Source organism: Aedes albopictus, chromosome 1 (assembly GCF_035046485.1).
Source record: "Aedes albopictus strain Foshan chromosome 1, AalbF5, whole genome shotgun sequence".
NCBI lineage: Eukaryota > Metazoa > Arthropoda > Insecta > Diptera > Culicidae > Aedes > Aedes albopictus.
In genome coordinates, this window is record NC_085136.1 from 274,893,668 (window position 1) to 274,908,217 (window position 14,550).

Sequence of the window (14,550 nt, forward strand, 5' to 3'; positions counted from 1 at the left end):
AAGGAATCCCTGATGGAATCGCAGGGGGAATTTGTGGAGAAATCTCAGTAAGATACCCCGAAAGTGTATGCAGTATGCCAGGAGTCCTAATTACTCTGAATATAATTCTGAAGGAGTCCTAATGGGCATTGCTTGAAGATTTCCAGCTGGAATTTATGAAGGAAGGGCAATAAAAGTTCTTGGATATATCCCCTGTGGCAACTCTGAAAGTACCTTTGGAGGAAGTCCTGGTTAAATCCTTAAATAAATCTCTGAAATAATCACCGAAGGGATTCAAAAAAAAAAATCAGGTAGATTTTCCGGAAGAATTGCCGGAAGATCTTCCCTAGTAGAATTCCTGAAGGTACCACAGTGAGAGTTTTTGGAAGAGTTCTAAAACATTCGCAGCAGGAATTGCTTGAGGAATTCTAGCCACAATTTCCGGAAGAAGGCCAATGAAAGCTGTAGAAACTTCATGAGAAATTTCTGGAAGAATCTCTGAATTAAATATGAATAAAATAAAAGGAATCGCCTGAGGAACTTCTGAAAGAATCCCAGGAAGATTGTCTAGAATAATCCCACCAGGAATTCCTCAAGGAATCCCAAGAAAAAATTTCAGAGGAATTCCTAGAATAATTCCGAGAAGTATCACAGTAAGAATTTCGAAAGAAATCCTAGGAGAAATTGCTGGATCAATCTCTGCAGAAATTTCTAGTATGTACAACCCCATCATGACGAACTGCCTGGAAAATCCTAGGGGAAGTTTATTGAAGAAATATCGGGAAGAATCCATAAAGGAAGCCTAGAGATATCACTGTATGAATAGATAGAGGTATTTATGGAGGAATTCATGGAGAAGTCTGTTTTGATTTTTCTTACCGATATTCAAAACGCCAAAACGTACAACAGGTATAGGGGTAATACCTGGGGTAATAATCTGGGGTAATACGCACTGTCGAGGCAAAACGCACCCCCTTTGTTTTTCAGGGATTATCGGTTTTAGAGCTTTGAAACCTTATCAGTCTAATAGAACGTCTTAATAAATGAGCATCTGGAAAATTTTACATATCTGCGTTACGTAATTAGTGAGAAAAATGAATAAAATTGAAAAGCACGATTCTGATGTAATTTTCCCGATCGTTTGTCGAATGATTTGATGGTGAAAACCGACCAAACATCTAATGCTGTTATGTTTATTCAGTTCATTAAGGGCAATGCTAAGCATAGGAAAAATAACTTAAACAGTAATCTACGTAAATTATATGTCTTAAACAATTTTATTTTTTGCTATTGATTGGGGCAATATGCACTCCATTGGTTGGGGCATAACGCACCTATAGAAAACAAGCTGTAATAATATCTTTGAGTGCTCTGCAAGTAATCGCAAACAAAATTGGTTTGTCTTAAAACCTTGTAAAACATGCATTTTGTCTAAGAAGTAAAAAGATTTCTAAACTCGACGGTGCATCTTGCCTCAATGTTGTGGTGCGTCTTGCCCCTTTGTTTGAATGCATCCTACCCCATTGTTGTAGTGCATTTTACCCCGAGCAAGGGTGCATACTGCCCCGCATAAACATACGAAGCCGTAATGGGTGCCAGGCACCCCTGCAACCCCCCCCCCCCTAGCTACGCCAATGCCCCTATGTTATCATCTGGTTATCATCAACTGGAAAATATGATAACAAAATGATATCACCGATAACACAGTTTATTATCAAAGTGATATCTCTTTGTTATCCGCCTTTGCTGTGTAGTGTATGCATTTGTTTTCAAAGGTTGAACAGCAACTGCTAACACTGACCTGTCATCTCCAGAGAAGAGCTGTCAAAGCCCTGAAAAATTATCCGATTCAAGACGTCAAATGAAAAGATCATGTGAACGGTTGTTCTCGTCCTCTCCAACCAAATCGTGAAGTTCTCGGAAAGTAAGAACCCAAAGGAACTGACACAGCCTAGCAATCGAGCTCAAGTTAGAATCGCCAAGAATGACAACAATGTGCCTATAGGTTCCATTTGTGACACCACTCAGTTAAAATGACTTAACTTGTGTCTCAATCATGCTTGTATCATTGATTCGTTCCACAGGAATTGGGTTTTTAAATTAAGAAAAATGTATCAATTTTTTTTTTTTTTGATAACACCGCTAGCCATCATGGTTTCTCATAGCGGAAATCATGATGGTTACAGGCAGGTTACAGGTCGCAAGCCCTGGTAAAGTGTGGAACGTTTTTATGGCTGTGATCCCTGACCATCATGTAATCAAAATCCCAGGGATACTCAAGTGACCATACTGTTGGGTTGTGGGGGTGCATATATTGACAAGCATTGCTATGGATCGTTAGGGCTGAGTAGGAGCGGGGAATGGATCTACGATTGCTTAATTGCGATTATACCTACTTACTGGTATACTGCCGGTGGAAGCATAATTGTCCCATGTGCATTTTTGGCAATATTGAGATTTTGCAGCCCATGACCATGTATCGTGGGGTACTATCATATGGGGAAATAAAAATAGGTAGTTTGTTCCGAAAAATGTTGAAAAAATGCATGGCCGATTTGTAACATTCTTAAAAGTGGACGCATAAGCGTCACGTTCCATTGGAAACCCTATGGAACTATAAAATCGCTCTAAAACTAAAAATAGTGCTCAAATTAAAGATTGGTTGATGTTAGAATACGATTCAGCACTTATACTTCATAGTTGAGACAATTTACTTTTTTCGAACTTTGGACGCGATTTTCTCGATTGTCTGTTTTTGCACATGGGACATTTATGCGTCCACCGGCAGTAATAGTCGTGATTCAGCAGTGGTGGTGCCGCTTTTCGCTTGTGTTCGGCCTAGGTGGTTTGTTTAGGCGGTGCGGGTAGGTCTGTATGTACTTCGTACGTGCAGTGCGTACGGCTCCTACGGCTCAGCATTGTGGTTACTTGGGTAGTGTAGGATAATTGGGTTTGGGACTGAGGGGGTCGTCATTGATTCTGCCGACACCATTGCGTGCTCATTGTTGACGGTTGTGTTGGTGACGATTTCTTCAGCTTTAGAATCTCATTTATTCCACGCACAAACTTCGGGAGGAGGGACTGCTTTGTAATGCAAGAGAGGGATTCAAACTCTGCGTTACGGGTTGGGTGAGGTCATTCAGATAGAAGCAACCCAGGTGACCATGCGGCTCGGGTCGTGATGGATGCATGAGTGCAGTGTGTGTGGGGTGCGCTACCCTGTGGGTGCAGTTGAGTCCGGGTTGGAGTGGAAAGAGACCCTTCTCTACCCTAGATCGGTTTCGGTTGTACGGACGGGGTAGTGTTTGGCTTATTTGTGACGTGTTGTGTGGGATTTGCGGCCCGAGCTGCGCGGTTACTTAGGAAGTATTGTGCTCTGCAATCTAGATTTTGGTTTTAAGATGAAGCTATGGCTGGGCTGTGCCTCGGATTTTTTGGGCGCAGGTCGGGAGATGGCTGATGGCGGTTTGTGCTGGAGGGTTTGCTCGATTGGTTAATCACTGGTGGTGGCCAGTTGATTGACTTGTCGGCGCTGCCTGTCATTTGGTTCTTGGGGTTTGTGCTCTCGAGATTCGGGGCGTTGCTTCGTTGTATCTTCGCTTTGATACTAGTATTCCTTGTTTGATTTAACTGACTGTTATGTACAGGCGCTTAACTCATTCTATTTCATAGATTGCCAGATGTAAGGGTAATGGTTCAATAGGGTGTTAGCAATCAGAGTGGATTAGAACGAGTTGGCGCCTACAATACACCAACACTAACACACATACACCAATACTTACACGCACACATGCACCTACAACTAGCTGTAAAAGACCAGTGGGCGGGACAATGGTGCCTATCCAACAGTTGTAGGTGGGGTGTTTGACTTAGCTACATGACTTGGTCCGGCAAGCCCATAAACATCAATTGGTAGACGTATTGCCTAGTGAAAAGACAACGCAGATGGGAGAAAGCCAGGGGATGCGTTGATAATAGCGGAATAGCAGAATAGCAGAAAAATGTATCAATTTTTTGATTTTATACGAAAGAGCACCTTTTTCTGAGCCACTATGATTTTTTTTCAGATTTTTTGAACTTTATTTTGGTACCTAAAATCAATTTCAAAGAGATTTTTTGAAATCACTTTTTGACAGCTGGGCAACTGCTTGACAGCTCCACCCAGTACAAAATGCGACGAGGGGTGTTTCGACAAATCGCTCCCATACAAACTTCAAATTGATTTTTAAATAGGTTCCCGGGCACTAAAATTCATGAAAATTTGGATTTCGGCTCAGTTTCGCATGCAGATTCAGAATAAGGAATTATCTCAACACCGCTAAAGAAGCCAATTGTTGGCAAACAACGTACCATATTTGACTGGGCCATCACTAGGTTACAGCTGGTTACAGTAGTGAATAAATGTCAAAAAGAGGCAAAAAACGATGCCAGCGCCGACAGTAGACAATCGGTCAACTATCTAAAACTATTGATCGATTTATCGTCAATTGTTAGTCGATGGGAAGAGGGTGACGTCTGTTTCTCTGCGACGAATCGTCGAATTATTAAATCATGTCATTAAAAAAATGAGTGTCATAATGTTTGGTATGTACATATAATTATTTTGTAGGTACGTATACTCAGAATAACTTCAAGCAGCCATAATATGGTAACATCTTGATTAAAGAGTAGTCGCAACTCGTACACAACCCTTCCAATATTTTTGTGTAAGAAGTATGACCAAATTCAATAGAATTAAAAAATGAACAATAAATATTTTAAAACCATTGTGTTGCAACTACAAGTTGAGAAACACCGAACTCCTGGTGGCACAAACAGAATATAAACAAAATAAAAACCAGAACCCATCACAGGCAGACATCACCAGAGAGGAAAGCAAGCAGTAGCTGAAGCAAGGAGCAGCAGCAGTTTGTAAGAGAAGAATGAAAAAGGAAACAACAAATATACGATAGCAAGATAGCTAACTCGATGGCTATGTGTTGTACACTCTAATACATGTGTATCATGAAACGCAAGAAACACAAGATCCGATGACGACGTCGAAGCCTACTATTCTCCATTTTGATAAACATCTGGAAAGGAATTTACGTAGGAATCAAACGACAGAGCCTACTTTGAATGAGGGCACTGGAAAAGGATACTTTATGAGGTTTATGATTATATTTACTGGAAATTTACCCTAAAATCATAATATGATTTAAATTGAGGTTCCCGATTTATGACAATGCAAGAAAATTATCATGGAAGAAATGAATATGCCTTTATTCCATCAACCCCCATCCGTGTTTACAATTTGCGACGCAAATGCCAGAGCCATCTCTCAGCACCTGCCCTGATGGTGATGGGAGTCTGAGCTCGCTCTCCCCTAAAAAGTAATTCATCCTTGAAAAATCATGGCAAATCGCTTCGCCAATTTTTTGTCTTCCCCCGAATCGATCTGCAAGAAATTGACCCCTCAACCCACCTACCTTTAACGTCGGGTGCTCCATGGCTTTTATTTCAGCCATTTGAAAAAGTGCAGCAGCAAATCCTCCCTCGGTCCGTGCCGTTTTTGCTGTGTCGAGTGTCGTCGTCCCCCGAAATCGAAAGAGCAAAATTATTTTGCCTGCCCTCAAAACTCGACCTCGAAACAGCTGCTTCTGGTTTCACGATTTACTTCACTATCAGTGTAACTCACTTCCAGGGCGTTCGCCACTAAACCAACGCAATGTCCACTACACCCGTACACGGATCTTCCCCGATGCACTTTCAACTTCCAAAAATCTCTATCCTCCAAACTTCCACTGTGCGAAAAACGCAAAAAGATTTTTATCACCGTCGTCGCCCGTCCGTGTGTAACTTCGAGGACTTCGAGAACGATTGTGTCCGTCCGTCCGTGTCTCGTCGTCTTTCTCTGTTGGTTGCTGGCCTGGCCTGGCTGCTGGCTGATGAGATGGCTGAAGGCTGGCGATGGATGATTGCCACAACAACAAAACGTTTCGCTCTCTTTCGTACTGCGGTGGAGGGAACGAGATGGCTCGACTTGGACGAGCTTTCGAAAATTTTGACAGCTGACTTTTGTTTACGTTCTGAAAAGGCTTTTCATGAACGAGGGGTTTTGGGATGGGTGGCTCATGCTCATCCTGTGCGGCATGCGTTGACATTGCGTGCCGCACACGGTGCGGCGCGGTTGCGGTGCGGTAGCGTTGCGATCTCGTGTGCATCCTCCGATTTGATTGTGTGTAACTCACACGCTAAGGTCAGTTTACCCATAAATAGGTAATTTATTTACCCATATTAAATTGCAGCTACTCATATTTGGGTAAAATGGCTTTACTCATAATATGAGTGAATTTTACCGATTTTAATCAGTTTATTTTACGCATAAAATAGGTAATGCATATGGAACCCAAATTTTGGGTGCGAAATTTTGGGTTCCATATGTATTACCTATTTTATGCGTAAAATAAACTGATTAAAATCGGTAAAATTCACTCATATTATGAGTAAAGCCATTTTACCCAAATATGAGTAGCTGCAATTACCAAGGGGAATGACATATCCTTTTCTAACCGGAATATCCGCACTTATCCGTTTCTAACCGTCGCTAACCGCGCATAACTTCTGCTCACTTAGCAGCTCGCTTAGCAACGGTTAGCGACGGTAAAAAACGGATAAGTGCGGATATTCCGGTTAGAAAAGGATATGTCATTCCCCTTGGCAATTACCCATTTTTGGATGAAAACTAAATAATTGACAACATTCATGTGGACAATGTCCGACAAACAAGAACGGAGACAAGTCTGAGAACTTGCTATTATTGAAGTTTTGTGATAAGAGGAATCTGTTTTGATAGGTAAGTTAAGGAATTTGGATTATTAATCGGTCGGTTTACACCTGAGACGAGACTCGCGAAGACGGTCTTCTTTTTCTCCACTTTGTTATTTTTTTCTTCTTCCTATCTGTGTTGACATTAGTCCTGTTCAACGACGTAGGTTGAACTTGCTCGGAGTTGCTGCATCCTACTCTAACCCATTTGTCAACAAACGGGAAAGAGCGGGATGGAGCAAGTTCGAGCAAGTTCAACCTACGTCGTTGAACAGGACTATTATGTTTTGGGCTGGTGGTTCAAACACGTACGTGACCGCATCACCTCACATGCAGTGTGACTGAATCCCATTCACGCACAAAATCATGTTGAGGTGAAATTTTGCATCGCCAACAATCGCCAAGCAAAGTAATCATTGGAATATTTTGTTTTCAATTTATTTTTGACAGTACAGGAGAAGAAAATGCTGCTCGGAGTGAATTTTGGCTTCAGAATTTATCTCGGATAGCCAGGGCCGGATCTAAGGGGGGCCGGGGGGGGCCGGGCCCCGGGCCCCCACATTTTAGGGGCCCCCACAAAAACTTTTTTGGTTGCTAACATTAGCATTATTTTTCTCATATTGCTCAAGTATTGTTCGAAAATAAGAAATCACATTTTTGGTCATCTCTCCGAGGGGCCTCCACATCCGCTCGGGCCCCGGGCCCCCACAATCCTTAATCCGGGCCTGCGGATAGCAATACTTTACTCGTTTTAGGTAACGTAATCAAACGGGCTACAACTGACAGCTCAGTTGGGCTGCACTTGACGTTGCTTTTTTTTTCCTCTTCGCGAGTCTCGTCTCAGGTTTACACTAGAGGTGTGCGCCGATTTGAAATCTGTCGGCGGCGGCGTTTTGCACTTTTTTGGCCGGCGGTGGCGGCGTGATCGGCGTGACGCCGAATGAATTTTCGGCGGCGGCGGCGTGAAACGGCGTGGCCATAGTTTTTATTTTTTTGTTAATTCCGTTAATCAATATCAGTGTTTTATTTTTTAGTAACTCATCATGTTGAAGATGCTATGACATGTTTATAGTTAAGGTTTCTTTATTTTTCTATTTTCACATGTTTTTTTGAAAATTTATTGAAATAATTGTTATGGCGAATCATCAATCAGCTGCCCAAAAAATTATCCAGAATGACCTCCTATAGGAATTCCCGGAAGAAATTCTAGAGGAATTTCCGGTGGAATTTATAGAGGAAATTTCAAATAAACTCTTAAAGGAATTCCCTGAGGAACTTGTAGAGGTGTACTCCTGTACTCCAGAGGCACAGACAAACAGACGTCTCACTCTACTCACTTCTCATCGTTACTTTTTTTAACCATTAGTTTAAATATTTTGTAGTTCGCAAATCGCTCGGTTACGGCGCTCGCATAGTTTTTGTTCCTGTTTGACGTTTGCTCACTACTGCCACCTACTAAGTGGTTTGCGTAACACAGCCTGGTTAGCATTGGGCGATTATGTTTTCGTGACGATGATTTTTATCACAATTTGTTCCAAGTGATACGTCTGTTTGTCTGTGCCAGAGGAATTCCCGTGTGAACTCCAAAACGAATTTGCAAAAGAACCAAACAGAACATCTAAAAGAATTCCCTAATGAATTCTTAGAGGATCGTTTAGGAAACTCCTGGAAGAATTCCGGAAACAAACCTTAGAAGAACTCTTAGAGAAATTGCCGGAGGAAATCTCAGTGGAATTCACGGGCGAACTCTCAATTTCCAAAGGAATTCTTAGGGGAATCACCGGAGGAACTCATAGAATAATTCTCGGAGCAAATTCCAGGCATTCGTTGTGCAACTCTCAGAAATACTTTTAGAGCAACTAGTAAAGTAATTGCCGGGAAACCTTTGGAACAAATACTGGAGAAACTCCTTGAGAAATTGCTGAAGAATATCGGAAAGGAATTCATGGAGGAACTCATAGAGAAATTACCAAAGATATTCATAGATGAGTTTCCGGATAAACTCTTAAAGGATTTCCCGGAAGAATTTCTTTTGGAATTCTCAGTCGGATTTCTAGAGCGATTCCCGATGAAATGCGTAAAGAAATTCCATGAGAAACTCATAGAGGAACTCGTAGAAGAATTCTCGGAGGTATTCCTAAAGACATTGCCGGATGAACTCCCACATAAATTCCTGAGAGAAGTTCTAGACAAATTCTCGATAGAACTTCTAGAAGAATTCCCAAGAAATTCGTGAAGAAATTCCCGGAAGAACTCGTAGAGCAATGCCCGGATGAACTCAGATACTTCTTGAAATTCCTTGGAGAACTCCTAGAAGAACGTTCTGGGAAACTCCTGGATCTTAAAGGAATTTTCGGAAGAACTTCTAGAGGAACTTCCGGGGGAATTCTTGAAGGAATTTTCGAAAGAAACTCTTGTCATACCCAGTGCAACTTCTAGAAAAAATTTATAGAGCAACTCGCTATGAAATTGCCTAGAGAACTACTTCCCAGTGAAACTCGTAAAGGTGTTCCCGAAGATATTCGAATTCCCGGAAGTACTTCTAGACGAATTCCCTGAAGAACTTTAGAGAAAGTCACGATGAAACTCTTAGTGCGATTCCCGGAAAAAAATCGGTAAGGAATCCACAAAGGAACTCGTAGAGAAATTTCCGGAGGAATTCCTGGAAGAAATCCTAGAGAAATTCAAAGAGAATCGATCTTCTAGAGGAATGTTCGGAGAAACTTCTGGAAAATTTCTTAAAGAAACTCTTGGTAAAATTCCAGGAGGATCTGCTACAGAACTTGCCGGAAGAACTCCCAGGAACATTCTCGTTGACGCGGCATATGAAGTTTAGAATTTAGAACAACTACCGAAGGAACTGAATGTAATTTGATCTATTTTAGCGTTCCAAATTTTTAGAACTAAAACAATGGACCGCCGCTAAAAAGATCTACAATGCTATGTATACAGATGACTCCAATAAGTTGTTTGAAATATTGTAATGAAATAAATCAAGAAATAATATAACTCCTCAATGCGTTTTTGAGATCGGCGTAGAAAATTAGGGGCTCGGCGGCGTAAGCGGCGGCGCGCCGAAAACTAATCGGCGGCGGCGGCATTAACCGAAAATCGGCGGCGGCGCCGGCGTGGCGCGGCGGCGCACACCTCTAGTTTACACTAACTTGCTCCTGATTTTTGGGTGTGTGGCTCGTGTATTGCTATAGTGCTTATTTCGGAAATTACACATTTCAAACGAAATCGTTGTTTTTGATGATAGTTTCTCTTTCTTTTTCACTTTGCACGATAAAATTTATATTTAATATAATATGTAGCAGTGAAGCAGTGTCGATGTTTCCAGCGCATTTTTTCCATGAATTAAGCAATCAAAACAAAACATTGAACGCCATGTTGAATTGAATGTTGGGTAGATGATTCTGGCCCTTCGTCATCCCCCTGAGTACGCCAGATTCGTGCAGAGACTCATAGGGGCACAGAGAACAGACATCCAGGCTAGAACAAATTTCATTCAGAAATTTGTGTAAGGATTTGAATCTTCACTTGAGTAAATAAGGTTGCAAACCAATACACGGGTTCATTCACAAACATCATAACGCTAAAATTGGTCGTTTTGAACACCCACCCACCCAAGGTAAGTAAAAGGAAGGTAATCCAGTATGTCAGATTGCACCATCCGCCATATTGGAAAACCTAACGACAGCTGGCAAGTTTGTGTCTACTTTTTTTTTCACTAGTGAGATGGCAAACAAAAACTTTCAGCCCTAGCAACGTAGCAACCCCACAGAAACCATTCTCGCTTAACTTTCTCAGCACTAAAATTGGACAAACTCCATGACACTCATCGAGTGTTTCCTACTTACACATAGTGCAAATTAGCTCGTACACCCACTTAAGCAAATATTTTGCAATATTTTCGGCACAGCAATCTCTTTTGGTTAATAAATCGTGATTGTATTCATAAGTGCCCGTGAGCAATTTTTAAACCTGGGGGAATATTCCTAATTTTATGAGTGCCATGGAAATATGTCAAAATTGGTTATCCGTGTTGAGAATGTTGTAGCCGATGCGGCGCAGCAACGCTTGTGTAGCATTCTGCATCATACACAAACTGGCCGGCTGTCATCTCCATCCCCCCCGCAGTGTACCGCACCCCCCGCATCCACTTACTGCTTATACGCTAACACCTTCCTTAAAAACACCTTGCACCCACCCCTTCGTAACACTGTTTATATGAGGAAAATTTTATTTTGTTCGAGCTGTAACACCATGAAGGACACCCACCCACCCCCTCCAGCGTTATGATATTTGTGAACAAGCCCCACGGAGACAACACTAACGCCGCCAAACACCATATTGCCACAGTCAGTGGTGAATTGTAACATTTCAAGTGGTGAATTCAAAAAATAACCGATTGCAGCGCCACGATGTTGCCACTTGTGTTGCCGATTTCAAATGGCCGTTAAATTCCTTACACAGTTTCGGATCTGGACTTGGATGTATGTTCTCTGTGATAGGGGTTTAATGTGTCTTCTCCCTCGAGGGATCTGGGTTCGAGGGAAGACCCAACTCTATTATTCAAGTTTGCCACGAACTTCCTTTTAAGCTCTAACAATCTTGACCAGCGGCCATCGCGGTTTCGTGCGCACAATGCTGCCAACATTTCGCGTTCGAAAAAAAAATAATCATGGAAAGCTTTCCACCAAAAGCTTGCCGTTCGCTTTGGCGCCAGCAGAGAGAAAGAGAAGCAAAGCAAACCACGAGCTAGTTGGCCGCCGCCTGGAAGCGTCCATTTTTCGGGCGGTTCAGGGTTGCCAAATATAATAAGTGTTTAAATTAACTTATGATATTTTATACATTCCTCTAAAATTGCGAAAAATACCGATATCGTTGCTTAAACTTTGGCTTGAACTCTTTCAACCCAAGCTAAAGCTGTATATGTTAACTGTTAATAAATTGATTGTTTTACCGATTACATGATCGGCGTATAAAACGTTCAAAATATTCTCAATTAAATTTGAAAATGGCACACTTTCATCAAAATTGGCAGCACTGCCCCGTGTCGTCATCCCACAACGCGTTCGATCGGCGGCCGCTTTTTGCCGGGAGTGTAAGCTTCTGTGTGACTTTTTGCGTGATTTTCCGCTTCTTCGTGCGAAGATCCGAATTTTGTACGGTTTTTGGCACCGGTTCCGGTTCGAAAGTGTTCGCAAAGTGTACCGTAGCGTGCGCCGAGTGTGGATTTGGTGTTTTCCAGCAGTGGAAGGTGCATTTTCCTGGTGAAAATTGTATGTGAATTGTGCTGCTGCTGTCGTAGCCGCCGCCGCCGCCGCTTTGGTTTGGATTTTTTTCTTTTTTCTTTGAGGTGGATTTGGATCGGTGCTGCTGCCGTCCGTCGGTGACCGTCTCCTCCTCCACCGCTCGGGTGGGAAGATGATGGTGTTGTTTTATTAGCTGCCTGAGGGAAAATAAAATGTGCGTCCGTTGAGGGCGGCTTGGGTCGAATGTGGCGCAGATTCTGAGGCTGGGAATATCTGAAACTTCCGATGTTGGGTGTGGATTAGGTGCGTTCCGAGAGAACCGAAAACTGGCTGCCCCGGAAAGGGTTTTGAATGACAACACACACGGCAAAGAAGAAGAGTGAAGGTTATCTTTTGGCGTTTTCTAGAAGGAAAACGAAGACGGCTGTGTTTGTGAATGATTGACAGTGTTCACGGAAGGAACGAAAAAGGCAGGGAAACAAAAAAAATATCGAAAAGATCCCGTGCATTGAGTTTGGATTAACTTCGCCGTCGTGAACCGGATTTCGTCGCACCCGCAAACTTCTGCCGCCGGACAGACAATCATAAAGGTAAGTTTCGCACTAATGGGTTGAGGTGAAGAAAGCCGCGCTAATTCGTGGAAGCCCGAAGGTCGGAAGGGAAGTTTCTACCCGAGACAAAATTTATGGCTTCGATGCGATGCGCTGTCATTAGGGGTTTGGCTGTAATCTTGTTTTTCTGTCGTTTCAATGCATGTGAATCGATTGTCGGCAATCGGGAGCCGGTGACGACCGGCAAAGCAAGCGACCACGCACCAAGATAGTCTCCCACGCTTATTGCACCACCGATGATACCGCAGTCGTTCATAATAGTGAAAAGTAATACTAGCGCTCACGTCGAGACTGCAAAGAAGCCTAAATGTCCTGACAGATTTTTCACCAGCCGGGAGATTTGTGTTACCGCGGCAAAGATCCAACTCATCCCCTTCCGTCATTCCCAATCCCCGAAACTTGTTCCAATTGAGTATTGGAAAATTATTCAGCGGTGGAATGGTTCAAACGTTGCTGATTATCTTGGACTATCTTTGAATGGCAATTTGGTCCTCCCTTATCAACCGGAAGTTGACCATGCCTCAGAAGAAGAAACTTTCTGGCTACAAATAAATCATCCTTTCAGTAATCCCACGTCTCCACTAGACAGAAATGTCTTGCCATTTTGCTGCCAGAAAGAGTAAACGTAACAGAAATGATCAACACCGCTGCTTTCCATGCAAACAGCGAGAGAACATTTCTGTCATGACACATCTGTCCAGCAAAATGGCAAGACATTTCTGTCTAGTGGAGACGTCGGGTAATAGAATATGGCCAACCAGTCTGGGAGAGCTGCGCCGTAACCCACCATCTGAAACTTCTTACAGTTCAAAATACGTTTCTACGAATGATTCTCAATACTCCTAGAATAAGAACATCCGAGGTTTACCTGACCGAAATAAAAAAAAACACAAGATAAGCCCTTTGATGGGTCTATCGAACGGTTCAGGGCTCGTAGTTACAACGCTGATCAGCAGGCCATTCGAGACTTCGTTCCAAATCCTCAGAAAAACTGCATTACGTACTTCTGTATATAAGGTTTTGCTGCTGGTAATGGGCCCTTCGGAGTAAAAACATCAACTTCGCGTACTCAGATAAAACGAAATTATTTCTATGGCATAATGCACATCATTGTAACGTGGGATTTCTTAGAAGTTTACATGACTACTTACTTTATTTTCAGTCCTAGGCACCCACGGTGGTGCAGAGGGCCGAATTGAAAGATTTCCATCCTGGGCGATTGCCAGCCATCGCCTTGACCTGTGGCCAGGTCAAATTTCTGTCGACTTGCTTGATTTCGTTATTGAGGCTGCGCCGCCATGAGCCACTGGATCTGCCTCTGCTGTGATGACCTGCTGGGTTTCAGTCTAACGCTTGCTTGCAGATTTCGTTTCCGCCACTGCGTAGAGTGTGGCCGACCCACCTGCACTTTCGCTCCCAAATTTCTGTCGCTATCGGCTTTTGATGACATCGACGATTGAGTTTCGCGTTGGAGATCCAATTGTGAGGCCACCATGCACGAATTGTATACCGCAGGCATCTATTGACAAAGACCTGCAGCCGTTGCGTGTTCTTCGCTGATACACACCAGGTTTCACTGGCGTATAGCAACACAGATTTCACGTTCGAGTTAAAAATTCGAATTTTGGTGCGTCGACTGATCTGGTTGTCTTTCCATACATTTCTTAAACTCGCAAAAGCAGCCCTCGCCTTCTTGATCCGTGCACGCGGTGCTTCATTAACCGTTATTATCAAAAAAAAAAAAATATGCCATCAAAACCTGGAACGCCATTCTCTTTCTTTATCAATTCTGGAGCAACATTTGAAAAGGGCATACAAGCATTGGTAAACAATGACTTCACACGTCGCTCCTGAGCCCCCATCAGCTTATTCACACAAACTAAGACCGTTATCAG

General features: G+C 42.8%; 2 protein-coding genes across 27 annotated transcripts in view; one reads left to right on the forward strand and one right to left on the reverse strand.

Moving 5' to 3' along the window:
• The window catches only part of LOC109429300 (E3 ubiquitin-protein transferase MAEA), a 331,826-nt gene extending 325,954 nt beyond the window's left edge, over positions 1-5,872 (reverse strand). Inside the window, exon 1 of the mRNA XM_062846811.1 lies at positions 5,448-5,872. Coding sequence (XP_062702795.1) covers positions 5,448-5,486 — 39 coding nt within the window. The 5' untranslated portion in view covers positions 5,487-5,872. The remainder of the gene's footprint in view (positions 1-5,447) is intronic.
• The window catches only part of LOC109429301 (C-terminal-binding protein), a 377,738-nt gene that overhangs the window by 284,103 nt on the left and 79,085 nt on the right, over positions 1-14,550 (forward strand). The window lies entirely within an intron of this gene.